Source organism: Euprymna scolopes, chromosome 20 (genome assembly GCF_053919585.1).
Source record: "Euprymna scolopes isolate OS-2025 chromosome 20, ASM5391958v1, whole genome shotgun sequence".
NCBI classification, from domain to species: domain Eukaryota; kingdom Metazoa; phylum Mollusca; class Cephalopoda; order Sepiida; family Sepiolidae; genus Euprymna; species Euprymna scolopes.
Window position 1 is genome coordinate 33,316,567 of NC_136501.1, and position 21,421 is coordinate 33,337,987.

At 34.2% G+C, this 21,421-nt stretch overlaps 1 protein-coding gene across 1 annotated transcript; it reads right to left on the reverse strand.

The window, feature by feature from the left end:
- Nucleotides 1–19,471: 19,471 nt before the first annotated feature.
- LOC145241577 (uncharacterized) lies at nucleotides 19,472–20,665 on the reverse strand. The gene has a single exon (XM_080104668.1). The coding sequence runs from the start codon at nucleotides 20,663–20,665 to the stop codon at nucleotides 19,472–19,474; it is 1,194 nt and encodes a 397-aa protein (XP_079960794.1).
- Nucleotides 20,666–21,421: the final 756 nt, after the last annotated feature.

Sequence of the window (21,421 nt, forward strand, 5' to 3'; positions counted from 1 at the left end):
ATATATATATATATATATCGGAAATCGGAAAAACTGGAACATTTTGGCACATCGGCATCGGTAAAATTTGCGCCTATTTTCCGATGCCAAAAACGATTCCTTCAATTATCTTTTTTGCTTGATTTGGTTTAAAACATTATCATCCACTACCGGTAGTAATAATAAAATAATTAATACAGTGTGACCAAAAAAAAAACGGGTCCCAACTCTAATTAGGCCCCGTTTCATAGTGTTTTGTCCGAACGAAATGAAACTTAGGTCATAAGTAGTTTATTATATTCAAAACATCACATCAAAACACTAGGGTCTTTGGCCTTTTTTCTTCGTTGTACAGCATATGTTCTAGATGGCCTCCATTTAGCTTTTTTTTTGGGGTCACCCTGCATTAATTGATTTTACACTACAAGTAAAACTAAAACCTATAGATCATCCCCACAAGTGTGCTTTTTATGTTTGAGAGAATATATGCATATTTAACGTGTGTTTTTACGTTAGTCGGGGGAAAACTAACAATTTTATAGTTAAAAATATAGAGATTGTTTTAAAGAATCGGAATCGGTAATTGTATCGAAATCGGGAAAAATATTGGAATCGTTCCATCACTAATATATATATATATATATATATATATATATATATATATGTGTGTGTGTGTGTGTGTGTGTGTGTGTGTGTGTGTGTATGAAAAGAAACATCAATCATTTTCGATGAAACTGGTTATTGATGCCTTTCATGTACTAGAACGTAAATAATTTTTTTTGCTATAAAAAAAAAAAACAAATATATTTCAATCGATTTTTGCTCAGATTAAAAAAAAACATTGTTTTACATACTGGACAAAAATTACTTAAAACAAACTAGTTCAAACGAATTATCATTGTTTTTTTTATGCCAATTGAAAAATCAACTAATTTGTTAAAGAAAAATTGTTTTGAAAACCAGCCAGACACTTAAGAACCTTTGATTTGGCGATATTGTTGCCATGGTAACAGTGATGTATGCAGAGAGATACTTTTAGATCAGGTGGTTTTTAAATTGTTTATCCTGAGCGCGGGTTCCTTTTACTGGCTCTCTGGTTGAGACAATAATACGCGTGTAGTTGCTGTACTGTTTTCTTGTTTGTTGCTCGGGAGTTATTTCTTACACGCATTATCTCATCCTTTCAGATGGACGAAACAGTTACCACACCGTCTCCCTAATCGGAAAGATGTTGATTTTTGATCGATCTACCGAGGCTCTTTTACGGGGAATGCCGACGTGTCCAATAAAGGCAATTTTTCTGATTACACGGTATTAGTTTTGAGTGCTTTTATGATTCTTCCGACTCGACTAGCAACAGGCATAACATTATGTCACGTCCTTCCCTCGTTGTGAGGTTTATAAATTATCCGTGAGCATGTGTGATTATATGCTCATACTCAAACAAACTGGAGAAATGAAGAATAGTTTTACTACAATAAAATTGGAAAATAGTTTTACTACAATAAAATTGGAAAATAGTTTTACTACAATAAAATTGGAAAATAGTTTTACTACAATAAAATTAGAAAATAGTTTTACTACAATAAAATTAGAAAATAGTTTTACTACAATAAAATTGGAAATAGTTTTACTACAATAAAATTGGAAATAATTTTACTCATATAAAATTGGAAATAGTTTTACTACAATAAAATTGAAAATAGTTTTATTACAATAAAATTGGAAATAGTTTTACTACAATAAAATTGAAAATAGTTTACTACAATAAAATTGGAAATAGTTTTACTACAATAAAATTGAAAATAGTTTACTACAATAAATTGAAAATAGTTTTACTACAATAAAATTGGAAATAGTTTTACTACAATAAAATTGGAAATAGTTTTACTACAATAAAATTGGAAATAGTTTTACTACAATAAAATTGGAAATAGTTTTACTACAATAAAATTGAAAATAGTTTTACTACAATAAAATTGGAAATAGTTTTACTACAATAAAATTGAAAATAGTTTTACTACAATAAAATTGGAAATAGTTTTACTACAATAAAATTGAAAATAGTTTTACTACAATAAAATTGGAAATAGTTTTACTACAATAAAATTGAAAATAGTTTTACTACAATAAAATTGGAAATAGTTTTACTACAATAAAATTGAAAATAGTTTTACTACAATAAAATTGGAAATAGTTTTACTACAATAAAATTGAAAATAGTTTTACTACAATAAAATTGGAAATAGTTTTACTACAATAAAATTGAAAATAGTTTTAATACAATAAAATTGGAAATAGTTTTACTACAATAAAATTGGAAATACTTTTACTATAATAAAATTGGAAATAATTTTACTACAATAAAATTGAAAATAGTTTTACTACAATAAAATTGGAAATAGTTTTACTACAATAAAATTGAAAATAGTTTTACTACAATAAAATTGGAAATAGTTTTACTACAATAAAATTGGAAATAGTTTTACTACAATAAAATTGGAAATAGTTTTACTGCAATAAAATTGGAAAATTTGAGCTCGTTGCAAACTTACAGATTAACTTGGAGCTCGTTGTCATCTTATGGCGTAACTCTAGGCTCGTTGTCATCTTACGGCAAACCTCGGGCTCGTTTCTATTTTATGGCGTGACTCTGAGTTTGTTGCACACTAACGGTGTAACCTGAAACTCATTGCAATATTACGGCGTAACTATGAGCTCGTTGCAAACTTACAGCATAACTCGTAACTTGCTGCCATCTTATGGTGTAACTCGGACACTGTTGCCATCTTACGGCGTAACTCAGAGCTCGTTGCCATCAAACGGCAGAACTCGGAACTCGTTGCCATTTTACAGTGTATCTGGGACACTGATGCCATCTTACGGCGTGACTCGGACCTCGTTTCCACCTTAGAGCTCGTTGCTAAGAATCTTGCTCTACGTCCCGTAACTTTTTTAAGGCAAGCAATTTTTTTTTGTGTGGGGAGAATTATTTTATTAAAATATCTCCTAAGGTTCTTTTACTTCAAATAACATTAATTAAACGTTTAGTTTGGTTGTTTTGTTTAAAGCATGTAATCCTATTTCAGGTCATTTAACGCCTAATTCGATCATTTTGCTAAAAGATTTTATGCTTTTATAACTTGAAGTATTTATGGTGCTTGGTCTGGCTGTTGTGTAGAGGAAAATTGTTGTTTTTGATTTTGGCTATAGAATTTTGTAATTTTGGATTACAGAACATGATTGAGTTTTTCTAATAGAAAGCATAAAGAACAATAATATCAATGTTTGGCGCATTTTAGATTAAAAAATCCCGGCAACTTCAGACAGCCTTATCTGGAAGCACCATATTAATGAAAGGAGAAACATTGTAATATATTTAACGCGATCAAATCTGCAGTTTCAAATATAAAGGAAAATTAAATGTTATCTTAATCATGAAAAGAACAAGGCTACAATTAGGAAGAAAACAGTCAGCAGAAAAAAGTTACACACGCTTATCGGCCTCATCCATTCATTTCATATGAATCAGATGATTCTATTGTTGGCATTACTTTCTTTGATATCTTTCTAATTAGTATTCCTTCTAGAGAGACATAAGGTAGTTATGGGAGGAGCCTCGTGAAGGTTGCCAACATCTTAAGTGAAAGTATTTCTAACGAACGAATTTGATTCAAACTTGGCATACCCATGGTTTTTAATCAGTGACGTATACTATTAAACCATCTTGGGATGAAAACTATTGTAATTAAATACGTATTTTCTTTTATTTACCAACTTTACAGGAGGTGAGACACAAAATCATATCATAAGATGTTTAGCAATAATATATTGAATTTTCTAGAGTCTATAACAATATTAAATGCCTGTACAAAAAGTCTGGGAACTTATTTAAGATAACGAGTATATAAAATATATATTCGTATCCAAACAATTCACATTGCCACTGAATAGCGGGAGGCAACTGTGACAAGGATCAGATTTATAGGAAACTTGAGCGGGAAGTTGAGCAGCAAGACGTTTGCTTACATTATATTTAATTTTGTGCATGTTGGCACGGCCAGAAAAACAAAGAGCAGGAATTAAAAAAAGGAAGCTGTCCAAGGGAAGAAACCTAAAGGTCGAATATGGCAAGGAACGATTATAAAGAGACACACTGAGTACAGAGTTGGATTGCAAGATGTTTGATCAGATTACATTACATTTATGAATTTTGGTTTCGTTAGTCAGAAAGAGAATTTCAAAGGGAAACAGTCCGAGAAAAGAAACTTTCGGAGTAGAAAATTTTCTGGCCTCTAGGGACCGATACAGTGAAAGAGAGTATTTTTGTTACTAATCTCGTTGTTCGGGGTATTTTTTGTCGATAAGGAAGGTGCTAACGCAGAATGTTCCTCGGAGTACATTTCATGGAAGTACTAATATGGGGTTCAGATGTGGGAGGGGGAATATTTTGGGTTCTTTATTTTTCCTAACTAACAGATAACAGCAATAGGATAATCCCAGGAAACGCTGTGTCGGGTCAGCTAGTGTTTGATAAAATGTAGCTGTCCAACTAGGACATAATAAAACAGCACTGAAAGGATTAAATCCAGTAAATAATCAACTCGTAGACTTTGATCTGTAAAAGTCAGCGTAAAGACTCAGTATTTTCTTTTCACCCTTTTCTGTCTCTTCTCCTCCCGTTTTCCTCGACGCTTATTTCACCTTCTCTGTTCCTCCCCCCCTGTTCTCCTCGACGCTTATTTTATACGTTTATTGATTGGCAAACCGATAATTCTTTAGCCACGGTCTTTCATCACCATCTCGCCTTACAGTCGCTTTGATCTTTGAGTATCCCCCTGATGTTGCGATGCCGAAAACGTCATTATCCAACCTGAAAGAAATGGCAATCGTAGTTAAACACGATCCAGATCCGAAGTGTCCGAGCGCAAATCAGCTAAACACGATTTAATTAAGCTGAACGCCCTTAATTTATGCGATAAACAAACACACAAACAGATCAAAGTGTGGTATATGTGATCGTATCTTATCCCGTCTCTCTGAAGTCTTCTAAAATGTGTTGACATATTGAAGAAGCCATATTATATAATTTTCGTGGACTTTTATAGAACGTTTATCGTTTTTGTGTTACGCTGATCATTTGTTATAAATACATACATACATACATGCATACATAAATACATACATACATGCACACATACATACATACATATATATGCATACATATATGCATATATATATACACACACACACACACACACACACACACACACACATATATATATATATATATATATATATATATATATATATATATATATATATATGATGATTGCTGCATCTTTCCAGATGATCGCCGTCACATTGACTTCTCCCAATCTTGTCGTCCATGCAATCTCAGAGGACTCTGCAAAGGAGTCGCTACTTATCAAGCCCCGGAAGCCACTCGAGAATAAGGATTAATAAATATACAGCGGTCAAAAGGATTATTTAAGGGGATGTCTCATCAAGAATTTGTTCACGTTGGACTTGAAAACGACCATATTGTAGTCGGAAGGTAGGAAACGGAATAGCGTTCCATAGCCGTGCAGTTCTAAGAAATAAGCTTTTTTCATGGAATCTACGTTTAGGTTTAGGCACAGATAAAGAGTGGGGGAAATTATTGATAGTGGTTTCAGTTAGATGAGTATTTTCCGCGAAAGTCAGGACAGGGAGGACTATTGATTGGAGCTCAGACGAGCATTTGTCATGAAAATAACGATAAAGCACAGACAGGCTCGCAATGTCTCTTCTGTGAGAAGAGGTTGCAGGAAAGGTTAAAGGACATCCTCCAATAGGCTACGAAGTCAATTTTGAACTGTGTTGAAGTCTGTCAAGGCACGATAATACATTGCAGAAGCTCCTGCCCAGACGTGGCAAGAGTACAATATCCTTGGACGCACTTGGCTCTCATACAGGTAGAAAATTGCATCAGCAGTCAGATATCTACTGGCGCGACAGAACGATCCCACCATTTTTCCAGCAGCCTTGGCAACGGATTTGATGTACGTGTTCCATCTCAGATCAGGAGTAGAGGTCAGACCTAGAAGCTTGTCAAAACATGGAACTTCCTCAAGACGAGAGTCATTCATTTCGATTGATGTCAGGTTTAGTCGCACACACGATTGTTGCAATAAAAAAATCTAATGTAGTCAAAGTCAGAGGGCAATGAAATTGTTCACCTTTCTGATTCATCTGTTAGTTAATTTCCTATTTAGAAATATAATTTTTTTACTAATCTAAAATATTATTCAATAGCTATACAAAAACTAGGTACATGAAACAATTTTTTTAAAAAGATTTTGTCTATCGCAAATAAAATAACGTTAATCAAATTGCAGGGTGAAGCGAAATAGGTGCTTCTGATTGGCAATGGCAAGGAGTGGCTGATAGGACGGCTGACATTGATTGTGAAGTGCTTTGACTCACATACCTGGAGAATGCAATGGAGCCCGTAGATGAATTCTGGCTTAAATAAAATAGAAATCGGTTAAGAATTGACCAAATTTGAAAAAAAAATGGTACTTGTGCAGAATTTGAACCAGAGGTAACTAACTGGCCTCTCGGCTTTGCTCGCAACATGACGTAAACAGCCGGCTTTCGCCAAGCGTCGCCAATTATACAAAGCGTAAAAACGCTACTCAAGAGAAATACTAAAGAATATAATAAAATCACTATATAACGAAAAAAAAAAACAAAAAAACAACGACCTACCGTAATAAGTTCCGTTTATTCTTGTAACAATTTCTAAAGCGAAAATAAAAAAAATAAATAAATAAAAATAATAAAAATAAAAATAAACAAGTAAGTTTTATCATTTTTTTTTCAACCAATCTTTTTTGGTCAAACAAAATTGAACAAAACTAATAAGAAAACTATTTTTTGCATTTATTTCTTTATTTTTGTAATCAATGTAAAGTAAACTTTCTTCTGTCATTTTTTTTTCTTTTCATGAAAATTTTCTTCCCTGTAGGGTGGGGCTGAGCAACCGATTTAAAAAATTAAATTAAATTAAAAAAGCCGGGATATTCCCTTGGAATTAGGTAAACTTTTCTACGGTCGCATCAGACGATGTCAAAGTAAGGTGAAAAGAGACAGCAGATGAGGAAGAAACTTCGACAACTGGGTGGCTTCCAAATATATGGTTTAAGATGGAGACAAAAGGATCACTACTAACATACGTCTCTTCATAAAATCGAAAAGATAACTATCGAGTAGCTTCCGGCTGGTCCTGCAGATTTTTTTCTTTCAATATTTCCCCAAAAGATCGTCTGCTCTTTTGCTACGCATTGATTGGCGTCTTACGTCAGATCACTGTCAAACCCAAGCGCATGACGAGTAAAGCCGAGCAAAGCTGAGCGGACGGTTAGTTACTCTGGTTAAAAATAAACTCAGTTAAATGTATATTTCCGAAAGCGTAGAACATAGACTTTACGACTGCCAAGTTAAAAAATTTCAATTGTGACCTTTTTACAGTTATTTTCCGATTAAAAAACAAATCGATTTTGTTCCATATGTCCGAATACCCCATGCATCAAGTGTCAAATCTGGGGACCGATAATTGACAGAGTAGTTTGGTAAAGACCGTTCCACAAAAAGACAGCGAAAGAGATAAGGCATCGCTGTAAATGCATTTCTCAAATGCTATGCAATTATGCACAATGTAGAAATATGCATAAATAGAACTGTGCGTCATAGTAAAATGAAACTAATCACCCAATAAGAAAACAGAAAAAAAAACGAACAATGAATTATTATATAATAATAACATATATTCAATATATATAATATATAATAATAATATATATTTAATATATATAATATATAATCAAAGTTCTTTCTTAAAGGAATATGAAAATCAGTTATTGTTTTTGAAGTCGCTTGTATATTCATGACTAAGTATATAGGTAAGCTGTATTCACTTTTAAAATAGAAAAGTGAGCTTTTAAAATCGATGTAACAAGTAAACTAAGTTTATATATGTGTATATATAACTATAATATTTAATGCTTGTACCTATAGACACTAGTGTTTCATCAGTCCAGGAAATGATAAATATCGCCTGTTACGGGACGAACCAAGACAACGAAGCCAACCTTGGTTTTGCGGGTTAGCATTATTCCACTTGGTCACTAGGAATTAACATTTAAGCGGAAGTAAATTAAGTTATTTTTGAAGTCATGTAAGCGGGATTGTTATAATCAAACAGCGATGAAAATATTCGAACAAGCAGAAAGTTTGGCATGATGCACGCAGCTAAACATATATATATATATATATATATATATATATATATATATATATATATATATATATATATATATATATAAGTGACCTTGCTTGTGTGTGTGTGTGTATGTGTGTGTGTGTGTATGTGTGTGTGTGTGTGTGTGCGTGCAGAGCGGTCTCTACCAAATTACTGTACTAAGTTTTGGTTGACAGATTTGAAACTTGATAGATAGAGGATTTGGATAACAAATTCGATATTGATTTTATCTGATAAAAATAGCTGCTAAGGGATCATTGGAATTTGACAGTCATAAGTCAACTGAAGAGGTATAATGGACAGCTCATATGATAACTAATGATGTTGGGAACGACATATTTTGGCTTTGATTCGAACTGATGACACTCAAACTGATGACACTCAAGTCATATTTTTTAAACCTCTGAAATCACTACTATATATTTGGTAGAATCTAATAATCGATAAAGAATTGGCTCTATAAATTATTAGATCGATTATTAGATTCTACCATAATAATGATAATAATAATAATAATAATAATAACAATAATAATAATAATAATAATAATAATAATAATAATAATAATAATAATAATTATAAATACGAAATCTGCATAAATTAAAATAGCACATTTAAGTGCTAGTATATATAGAATTTTGAAAGAAACAGACAAAAAGAGAGAAGGTAAAAGAGAGAGAGATACGGATAAAGAGGTTATAGTTAGAAATCATTACTTGGTGAAGATGTGTACTTTGGTCAGGAATCAATAAAATGTGCTAAAATCCAATGTTCATCTTCTGCACGGACTATTTCTAATCGATCCGTGACAACCCCACGTCCTTAGTAAGCTATTGATCTCCTAAAATGTCTTATTGATTCCATACAAGTGTGGATCGATATCGGACATTATGGGGATATCTGCTTTATACTGAATAACTGATCCAATATAAATTTAACGATAATTACTTAGTCCATTTTCTATCGCTCTCTTTATCTCTAAGTCTCTCTATTAAATACCTATTTATCTATCTATCCCCCTTCTCTCTCTCCATATATATATATGAAAGATGAGAAATAAAAGTTATATACAACTTTATTAAATCATCAGAACAATAAGGAAAGATAAAGGGGAATTAAAAAAAAAAGAAATCTCGTAAGGCCATGGCATTTGAAAGATAAATGCTTCTCATCAGAATAGAATGGAAGAGAATTATACTAATTGCGAAAATATTTATATATATTCGCAATTTATATATATATATATATATATATATATATATATATATATATATATATATATATATATATATATAGTAGAAATGGTAATTAATAATACCGGATTTTTCTGTTAAGTTACATTATTGTTTCGGCTACACGACCGTTTTTTTGCCGTCATGTAGCTTCCTCAGACTTTTACAGAAATGTTCGCTGTCGGTGGAATGAAAGAGTGAATGATGTCAGGGGAGGGGTGTGAGGAAAGCGGAAAATGAAGAAGGGAACAAGGTGGGAGGGGGTGCTTGGTATGTCGGTAATGTTTTAGTTTTGGAGTTTAAGGACATTAGGTGGTTGTGGGAGATCTGGGAAGTTCATCTCTGGTGTGGCTGAGAGCATAGGGATACATGGAGGGAGGAGGGAGATATGTGGGGGTAGGAGGAGGGGGTTACTTTAAAATTCGAGTACTAATGTTTAGGTTGTTGGCGTCTCGTTGGTGGGATGATTTCTTGATAACTGTCTTGACCTGTTGGGTGTTCGCTTAGGTTGGGAGGCGGGGGGTTGCTATGGTTCGGTTTATCTATTTGATTTTTATTTGTTGTTAAGTGATTGGAGAGGGTTAGCCTGCGGCTGTATGCGTGAACACACACATGCGTACATACACACACATATACTTAAAGAAACGTTCACATGCACACATACATCTCCGCCATGGCATGTAAACACATGCACATATGATTACATGCGTGCATATACACCCGCGCTGCTCCCGCTGCCCCCAAAATTTCCTTAAGGTGTTAAATTGAGTACGTGTGCGTAAGCATGGATGCGCACATAAACAGACACACACACCTCGACACCCATACACCCATGCAGGCGTATACATGGGCCTACATGCGTATATTGATTCAGATGCAAGTATGTCTGAATCAATATACGCATTTAGGCCCATGTATACGCCTGCAAACACGTATATATATATATATGTATATATATATATATATATATATGTATATATATATATATATATATATATATATATATATATATATATATAAGTGAAAGTGTCTGTCTGTTTGTGTATCTGTGTATCTGTGTGTCTGTGTGTGTACATTTCCCTACGCAATAACTCTGTCAATTTTTAGTATACAGACTCAAAAATTAATATACAAGGTACTGAGATTTGGGAAAATCTATGTGATCAGTTTTCGACCAGAAATTAAGGGGTCAAAGTTCAACGATTTGACCTTTGAGAACTCTACCAAACCCCTCCGACAATTTTGGGTCTAATCACTTGAAAATTTAGATATAGGTTCATTGGGCATGGATCTAACTTAATAACTTTATTTGAGCCCAAAACAATAAGTTTTAAGGGGTCATAATAGGGGACATTTAAGGGGTCATAATAGGGGTCGAAGTTAAAAAAATTGACCACTTTTTTTACTCAACATACACCTCCAAATACCTGGGCAACGCCAGGCACCCATGCTAATACGTATATATTTCTGTTTAATAAATTTTGCCTACCAAACTCCTAGAGTTTTTGGTCTACAGACATGAAACTTCATATATAAGGTATTTGAATCCATGCAAAACTTTATATTTTGGTTTTAGCCCGGAAAAAATGGTGCGAAAGTGTGAAAATTAAGAAAAATTAAAGTTCCAGTGAAGTCTTCAGTTTAGGGTTCTTGAAAGCGAAGAATAAGGCAACTGTTGGATTTCTAAACAGCTGCCATATTCTTCGCTTTCTGGAACCCTAAACTAAGACTTCATGGAAACTTCTATAAATATATTTTTATTTTTGTTTTTATTTTTATTTTATAACTTTTTTAACGGCCTTAAAATTTTTTCCTTTTTGGTGAGACGCATTTAGCTTCGAAATGCCATGGCTTAAAGATTTTCCACTTTTCTTTTCCTTATTGTTCTGATGATATAATAAAGGTATATATAAATTTCATTCCTCGTCTTTCATTTAATATATTTGTTTGCTTCTTTTTATAGTGTTGAGCTTATTTTAATAAGTTTTGTTAAAAATTTATTGTTTGTTAACATAATATATATATATATATATATATACATAATATATATATATATATATATATATAATTACTTTACTGCCAGACAAAATTGCAGCCAGCAAGAGCCACGAAAGCCAACAAACCGGAAGTCCAAGACTCGAGTTTCGCCCTAATTTGAGCTCATCAGTTAGACACATCCGAACTCAGCATTCGAAACCCGAGCCTTTTACATGCTAGGCAAGCAGTCTACCAAGTGAGCAAACGCGCTGCACACAAGAAAATCTTATTAACTATCAAAGATCAAGCAAACCGCAAGAAAAACGACAGTGCAATGCACCTACCTTTGTCTCGAACAAGGGACGTGATCATCGCAACCAGCCTTAACCCAAATCGATGTCTCACTAGTAGGAATTTATACTCGCTAGAGATGTCATCACGACAAGCCTATCCTAAAGAGCAATAAATATTTTCATAATGTGTGAGAGAATATATAATTATTTCCACTGCCAGACAACATTGCAGTCGACAAGAGCCACGAAACCCAACAAACCGGAAGTGCAAGACTTGAGTTTCGACTTGATTTGGGCTCATCAGTTAGACACATCTAAACTCAGGATTCGAAACCCAAACCTCTTGCATGCGAGGCAAGCACTCCACCAACTAAGCAAACGCGCGTCTTGGACTTCCGGTTTGTTGGCTTTCGTGGCTCTTGCTGGCTGCGATGTTGTCTGGCAGTGGAAATAATTCTATATTCTCTCACAATAATAAGAACAATTTATAGGAATAATTTTCTAACATAACTGAATCCCAGAACTGAATTATATTTTAGTAGGCATTTTGTATTACTAATCTATATAGGAAAAAACATTGATGAAATAAACGTTTATTAACACACATGATAACATTTCACAAGTAATGCCTCCTATATTTTTTATTCCGCTAGAATGGTACAGAGGGAATTGCAAATTGTATTGTTATGATCAGTAAACTTATGCATTCATGGCCTGAAAATTTCATCTCTCTGTTGCTGATACTGACGATGTGAGGTTCTAGATGAGATGCGTAATTGAGAATGGCAAACTATGTAAAAAAATAAATTCTGAAACACAAAAGGTCACTTGTTTTAATCATACCAATCCTATCCTCATAGCGCTTCAACTTTTGTAGAAAAAATAGTAAGCTTTATTTTTATAAAAACATCGTATGTGGTTTTACTTTTGTTGCGACTCTCGTATATTATATGATGATAATAATAATAATAATAATAATAATAATAATGATATCAATTATAATATATACATATATATTTTTTGGTGCAATATTTTCGATATATTAAAAAGTATGATTAAAAAAATTTGAAGGTTCTATTTATAGACACTGGCGATAAAAACCGACGAATAAAAAGGAGCCTCGTTCTGCGAGCAACCAACCAGAAACTAGAATTGCTCCATAAAATATTGAATCTTTAAAGAATAAAAATATACTTATCAAAAACAAGCTACGCATAAACGTGTTTTAAAATTTCACTTGAAGAATAAGATTACTAGGCTCACTGTTGTGATACAGACCTTTCAATCAGTTATATGAGCAAACGACGTTTAGACCAACCACCTATTAATTAAAGTTATTACTTTTATTTCGTCCAGAAATACTTGACTTCCTTATTTATACCATCAACCGATGAATTTTACCGGTTACCATTAGGACTTTTAGTAGTATTTTATAGTTTATATTAACAGCAATAGGCGGAAAAGATTCAATAGTTTTTTTTCTTTATACTAAAATGGTCACCATTTATCAAGATCAGATGCCTTACGGTTAATTAGATGGAATATTTATCAGGACGAAATTGAAATATTTGAAGGAACTTTTCAAATAAGGAATCTGTTGACATTTGTTTGAAGTCGACCACGTTGTAACATGCGTTGAAGCACACATTTTCGTTGTGGTAGTAAGACAAGTTCTCGCTATGAATGTCTTATAAACAATAAATTGAGATTTGGACTCAGTTGATCAGCTTCCATGAAAATAGCAATAGAGCATATGTATAGAGAGACTATTAAAAAAAAGAGATTGTAAGGAACGGAATAATGAGTTCTCCCACTAGATTTCGAAGTAGATTCTGAATTCTGTGAAAGGGAGGCTTATATTATTTGTCCCATAAGAACTATAATGTGGGATTTAAATTCTATCCTCTTGCTGCTGCTACTACTACTACTACTACTACTACTACTACTACTACTACTACTACTAGCTTCATCAAAGATTTTTGTTATATTATCTAGTAACCGTATTTACTTACAGCAGCCGATTCACATGATAGTTTTATTCTAAGAATTTGAATTGTTCTTCTATCTAAGCTTTATACCCTTTAACAAAAAATAACTTTTATTTCATGCCTGCAGTTTGTAACTATTTCACTTTTACAATTTAGTACATTTTACAATTGTAAACTTTCTAGCTTTGTACTCAGACATAATCTATATCACAGATTCCCAACTGGGGTCTTCAAAAGGTTTCAGGGGGATCACGTTAAAATTTAACTCTCGGGATCAATGGGATCAATGGCAAGTAGAGAGGGAGTTCATATGGAGATATGTTGAATATATATATATATATATATATATATATATATATATATATATATATAATAATACGCTTAGGCGATTTCATGTTTGTACATGTTATCACCCTTAACCCATTTTTAAAATATGGAATTGCTGAAGATGTTATGTGAAAAAAAAATTAATTTTTTTTCATCTGATACTGCTATGCGTTTTAACATAACACTCTGGCTAAACTGCATTTATTTGATCTTCGGGCTAAGATCTGTTGTGTTCAAAGATGTTTCAATAATATCGTGGGGGTTTCGTTCGGATTAGTATTCAAATAATGGAAATACATAATAAATGTCCACAATGTTTTTAAAGATAGACTTATAGGCAAATCTATTCCGAATCTAAATGAATTAGAGTACTAAGATAAGCATGTGTCAGTTTGAAGAAAAGCGGCATCGTGGGGTCTGCGTACGCGCCGACCGTCTGTACAATGCATAGAATCATTACGCAATAAATGAAAGATACAACTGAGGAAGTTCCACCTGCCACGCTAGGAAATAATATATAATGCTTAACAATTATGCTGTGAATATATAATAATAGTATAAAAAGAATATGTAATGTAGATGCCCGTTATTATTTTTTGGTTAGGATGCATTGCAGAGTCAGACTGCCAGACCCATGATCACAGCGCATGTGGTCCGTAATCCTCAATATTTCTGAACTCATGTAAGCAACTATTTCGTATCGGTTTTTATGCTTTGTATGTAATTTATTATAACATTTTAAATGACTGTAAATGTATTTTATTTTCATTAACATATTGTACATATGTTAATAAGAATTACTAGCAGGACCTGTGGAAATTCCACAGGGGACTAATTCGTATGTAATATATTGATGTTGGCATTCTGTAGATGTTCAGTGTAAACGGAGACACTCTGATATTATTGTAACTTTTTTGTTAAAACTGCAAAAGTATTTATCTAAGCTAGCACGAACGCCCGGCAAAGCCCGGTCGTAAAGTACACTTAAATATGATATTTTCTTACAGATCTCGTATATATTATTACAGATTTAATGTTCTATCGATTTTTCTATATTATAAACTTGCGATTAAATATATATATATATATAATTATATATATATAAATATATATTTATATATAATTACTTTTTTACTATAATAATTAAATACCTACAGACACTAGCGTTTCATCCTTTCGGGATTCTTCAGTGCAGGGTGTCACGATTAACACCAGCCGAACGATTCGAACCCCGCGACACGAGACATCTCTGGCTCGATTAGCTGAGACCGTATCCATTCGGCTACGATTAACCGCGTAAAATAGCGTTGAATTTTAAACATTTTAATTTTAAATGTTCATTACGTCAGTCAGAGAGTGATCTAATCGTTATACGATGATCTATGCATAAGAGCTAAATTGACCGACTTTAATTCAACTGAAAGTGCTCAACGATAAGAAAAGAATTTTTTAAAGGGGCTGTCATAATTTTTTTTTTACTATAATAATTAGATATCTACAGACACTAGTGTTTCATCCTTTCGGGATTCTTCAGTGCAGGGTGTCACGATTAACACCAGTCGAAGGATTCGAACCCCGCGAGACATCTCTGGCTCGATTAGCGGAAACCGTATCCATTCGGCTACCATTAACCGCGTGAAATAGCGTTGAATTTTAAACATTTTAATTTTAAATGTTCATTTACGGCAGTCAGAGAGTGATCTAATCGTTATACGATGATCTATGCATATCTATGCATATATATATATATATATATATATATATATATATATATATATATGCATATATATATATCCATATGATTTGGTAGCATTAGCTTGGATCAGAACAGAAATAAAAACTTATGATATATATATATATATATATATATATATATATATATAAATATATTGAGTAAGATGATTGATAATTTATAATTAAAAATTAAAAATCGGTTTCATAAGGAAGAATAAAGAAAGGTCTGGCAGTCTGACTCTGCAAATTGATTTGTTTGTTCTTCCTTATGAAACCGATTTTTAATTTTAAATTTTAATTATAAATTATCAATCATCTTACTCAATATTAAAATAGCTCCAGGATATATATGCCTATCGAGCTAATTATATGTCTGCATTGCAACGAGCACTGTTTTATTTTATTTTAATTATATTAATTTACTAATACATTAAAATATACTCTGCTCTTCGGACTGTTGTTCTAATCCCCTTAAAATTATACCCCCCTCTCTCTCTCTCTCACACACACACACACACACACACACACACACACACACACACACACACACACACACACACACACACACACACATATATATATAGGTTATAGTGCACTTATTGATCTGTGCTGAAATAATAACGTTATTATTTAAAAAAACATTCTTAACATGGGGAGGGGAGGGTGTTTTGTACCTATTCCATACTTTAACCTCACAATTGAATAAAAACATATTATAAAACTTGGAAATAGCGCGGATTAACTTGAGTTCCTTCAGCCATAATCGAAACCAAAACCAAAACTTTTGAAGACTTCTTGATAAAATTATTTATGAAAAAAAAAAAAAATAGATGACTGAAGTGCCATCAGTTCTAATCGAAACCGAAACGAAAATTTATGAAGAATTCTTGATAAAATTACTTATAAAAAAAAAAAATAAATGACTTATGTACCATCAGCTATGATCGAAACCGAAACCAAAACTTATGAAGAGATTTATGACAAGAAATGGAAGTACATAACAATTTAACGACCCGGATGTAAACATAACAAAGAAAATAACACACACGCTATCGTATTAATATATAGATTAGTATTATTTGATTAAACGAAATGACATATGCATATATGTCGTCTAAAGATGATAAAGTATCTCTTAGGATGTTCACCAGAAAAATAATGCTGGAAACCTTTGATCTATAGGAACTGTATAAACATATGTGCATCATAGTTTTTAGATTTTTATACTGCTGGAGAAGCCTCGCTACTGTGAAGTTCTTAATAGTGTTTAGATAGTTATATAGTGTTTCTTTCTTTTTTGTTATTAAATATATCCGTTCTTATAAATTTATTTTATAAAACTACACAGTTTTCCACTATATAGTAGTTTTTAAATTTGTATATTTTATATTGTTCGATTATGTTGTTTGTCAGAGAATAATTTGGCAAGGAGTAATTCTAATTTTTTACAGTTGCATTTCCTCAGTTTTTTTTCTTTGACTTTGATAGAGAATCGACAGGCTTATTATAAACTAGCCGTTCTGTAGCTGTAACAGAGCGTAGATTCGTGTATGGAAGCTGTATTCAAATGATCGAGCCGTGTGTGAGATGACGTCACGGCAAGGAAAAAGGAAAAAAATTATAAAAAGAAGAACGTGTGCGCAGACCGATGATTACGTTAGAGAGAGAGAGAGAGAGAGACAGAGAGAGAGAGAGAGAGAGAGAGAGAGAGATGTTACGTACGGTGGCCGAGAGCGGCAGGAAAAGACCTGTAAATAAATATTTAGAAATAAATGTGTTGTTTCAAAGGAAAAAAATGAGTCGAGTTATTCCGTTCTTATGTTCTTTGCGACGAACTTTGAATAAAACGTATGATTCCCGAGGCTGGACATTTAACGATTAATAACTAATAAAATAACTTAGTTTGAAGCGGCCGTTAAAAACTATGACGTGTAGCTCTATAAACTTGCGAGTATGCGTTAGTCAGTTTGCTTATGTGAATGGTCGGATAAAGTAAAATAATAATTAAGATAATTTGAATCAATCTGGTTATTAAATGAAATTTAGCGAGGAAGACTGCCATAATTTTAGGTGTAGGTGATAAGTTGCTAAGGTGTTACGATGTCCGAGAACCAACACGTTGTAGCTTCAGTCGCAAAGCAGAAAAAGAATAGAAAATAACTTCATCTAATTTGTTTTATTATACAACGATATTTATTTCCTAATTCTCTCGTTACCGCTGTGACGTCACTTACGTGATCGTGTTCTCCAAAGTTATCCACATTTCTTCCGTAATCTCGAACTTTATTCCCGTCTCTAACTAACATGATTTTCTTTTTAAAGTCTTTATTTTCCCTACCGGTGACGTCATTTCGCATACATTCGCATACGCGTGAGGGCGCAATGTTACAAAGGGGTGTTTTTGTATTTGTGTTTTCTTTGGAGCAACTGTTTAAAAGTTAAAGAATAGATCCAAACAATAACGTTAAATACAGGGTGTCTCAAAATGTACTCACACTTCGAATGAAAATAAAACCTTTATTTATGAACATAGAGCGTAATGGAATAGCTTCGAACACACACAAAACAAATGTTACTGAAGAATAATAGTCAACAATGTTCAAATTGATGACTATTATTGTCCAGTCAACTCTGATCACGATATATCCCGACATTGTTTTTCGATTTTTAATTTCAATGCATTTAATTATTTTCTGTTTGGTGCGATGAACTTCCCCAAAAAGAAGTCCATAGGCGTGAGATTTGGGAAAGCTAAAGAGTATTTAATGATACCCTTCGTCAATCTATATTTCTCGAAAAGCTGCATCGTGGTGAGCTCGTACATCGCGATGCTAGTATGAAGATGCTCCATTTTGCCGAAAGTAAATTTCGACGTCATCACCAAACGTCCCTGAAATGTATGGAAGATAAACTCCTGAAGCAAGTTGAGTGGCAGTTCTGTAAATAAAAAATGGTCCTATGATTCCCAATGCGGATATCCAACACAACACTTTTACTCCTGGTAAGTTTATACGGTTTTCAAGTGTTACATGAGGATTTACAGGGTCCCAGTAATGCAATTATGGCGATTAATGGCAGCATTTAGTTTAAAGGTTGACTCATTGCTCAACACAATCTTCTGTGGAGACTTTGAATCTTCTGAACAACTTGCTAGGTACAATACATAGAATTGCACTTTCTGACTAGGATCGTCTTCGTTGAGAGCATTAATTAGTATTGAAATGTAGCCTTTCTTGTGCAAACGCTTCGTGATGGGATAGACGCTACGATTTCAGATGTGGATTTGCTGAGCAGTTTGTTGAAGCGATTTCTATGGCGATGAAAAGAGTGTTTCCTGCACTTGCACTTGCTCTTCTACGTTTCTGCCGTATCATCCTTCGGCCTTCTTCAGGTGTATCTCGAACTCTGGAACTGGTTTTTGGAATTTCGAACCCAATCCTTTATTGTTACGGAGGTACGATGTTCTCGTTCCATTTAGGCCGCTTAATGCTGCTGCGTCTATCGCTGTCGCTGCTTTCGCTCAGGATTGAACTCAGCTTGGAGACTTGCAATGTCTGTTCCAACGTGTTAGTCGCCTCGGCCATGTGTCACTAGGACGATGATGTATCAATTTTTGAGACTGTTAAACCTAAGTTGTTATTCTAGGTTCTCTCTTATGATTAAAGGTTCCCAAATTGTGTTCAGTTCTATACTCGGTTTGCTCAGGAGGTTGTTATGTCCTAGCATGTGTGCCGTTTCTTTGAGTTTTCGCACTTTCCAGTGGGTCTCACTGTTTATTATTTTAACTTCATCCAAGAGGGGGTGATGCTCACCCTTTTTCTTCCATACATGGTAGGCTATACCCGACTTTTCCGTCTCCCCTCTAGTCACTGCTTTTAGATGTTCCTCCACCCTTACTTTAAGAGGGCAGCATGTTTCGCCCTTGTAAACCTTGCTACAGCTGCATGGGATGGAATATATGCAGTTCTTGGTCTGTTTATCCTCAATTGGTGGCTTTATTTTGACTAGGTGTCTTCTTGGAGTTGACTCACTTTTAAATACCGCCCTGATGTTGTAAGGGGCACATATCTTTTGAATTCTTTCGGAGACGCCTTGTATGTATGGTAGGCAGACTGTTGGAAGTTTTTGTGACTCACTTTTTTCCCTTACTCTATTGTTTCCTCTAGTGGATAGTGTGCTATCGGAGTAGTTGTTACGTCGAAGGGTATCTCTTAGCCTAGTCATTTCTTGGTGGTACGTAAGAGGGTCGCTACTTATTGTCTGTGTTCGGTGTTGTAGACAGCGTGCGATTCCATATTTGACACTGTATGGGTGATGGGAGTTGAAGTTTAGGTATTGTCCGGCGAAGGTGGTCTTGAACCCGCACTCTGTGCGTGTTACGAGTATATCCAGGAAGGCCAGTTGGTTATCTGTTTCCTTCTTCATTGTGAACTTTATGGACGGTTGTATTGTGTTCACATGATCCAGTAGTATCTGGGCATCTTCCTGATGAGGCCAGAGTATGAAGGTGTCATCAAAGTATCTGAGCCACATTGTTGGCTTTAAGGGAGCTGAACCTAATGCTATGTCTTCGACGTATTCCATGTATATATTCGCCATTACCGGTGACAACGGCGAACCCATAGCCAGACCTTCTTGTCGATATATTTCAGTACCCATTCTGAAGTAGGATGATTCCATGCAGAAGGTCAGCATTTCTATTATGTTCGGCAATTGTACACACGTGCGCTCTTTTATGGCAGGGTCCGCAGCTAGTTTGCCCCTAATTACAGTTAGTGTCTCACTTGCTGGGACTTTGGTAAACAGACTGACTACGTCAAGGTTAACCATTTGATTAGTTCTGCGAAGTGGGCTGAATTCTTAACATGTGTTGCTGACTTGCCTGCCAATGGGTTTATTATACACACAAGGTAGCGGCTCAGTGGATGTAATGCTGAGCATCGGCAGCTCACTATAGGTCTTAGTGGAATATCGTCTTTATGTATTTTGGGGAGACCGTACATGTGTGGTAGTTTACTGTAATGCTGGACCAGCTGCCTATACTTCGCTGGTGCGATGTTCTCTTTGTTCTTAGTTAGGATCTGTGACAGCTTCCTCTCAGTTTTCAGAGTTGAGTCCTTCTTTATTTTACCGTAGCTACCATCTGCAATTAGGTTTGCCATTTTTTCAGAGTATTCCGACATGTCCATTACCAAAGTGGTGTTACCTTTATCTGCTGGCAGTATTATTATACTGCTGTCACTCTGTAGGGATCGTATAGCCAGCTTATATTCCTGTGTGATGTTTGATTTGGGTGGCTTGGCTTTCTCCAGTACTTGTCTCACTTTCCATCTTATTTCATTGCCTTGGCTCGTGGGGATTCTCAAGTCTATCTCCTCAATATTAGTTATTATGTCTAGGTATGGAATGCATTTGGTGGTTGTTGCGAAGTTGAGACCTTTATTCAGTACTGTTTCCTCTGAGTGACTTAGATGACGACCGCTTTCACAGGCGGATATCGGTTTTTGATGTTATTCCTCATGTCCTTCAGCGTCGTGAGCTTCTGGATTTGGCGTGTTTTAACTTTCTCAAATTCCTGTCTGTACG

Bases quoted from the DNA above. Each gene is read 5' to 3' on its own strand.
- LOC145241577 (XM_080104668.1), bottom strand. From the start codon at position 20,665: ATGGTTAACCTTGACGTAGTCAGTCTGTTTACCAAAGTCCCAGCAAGT.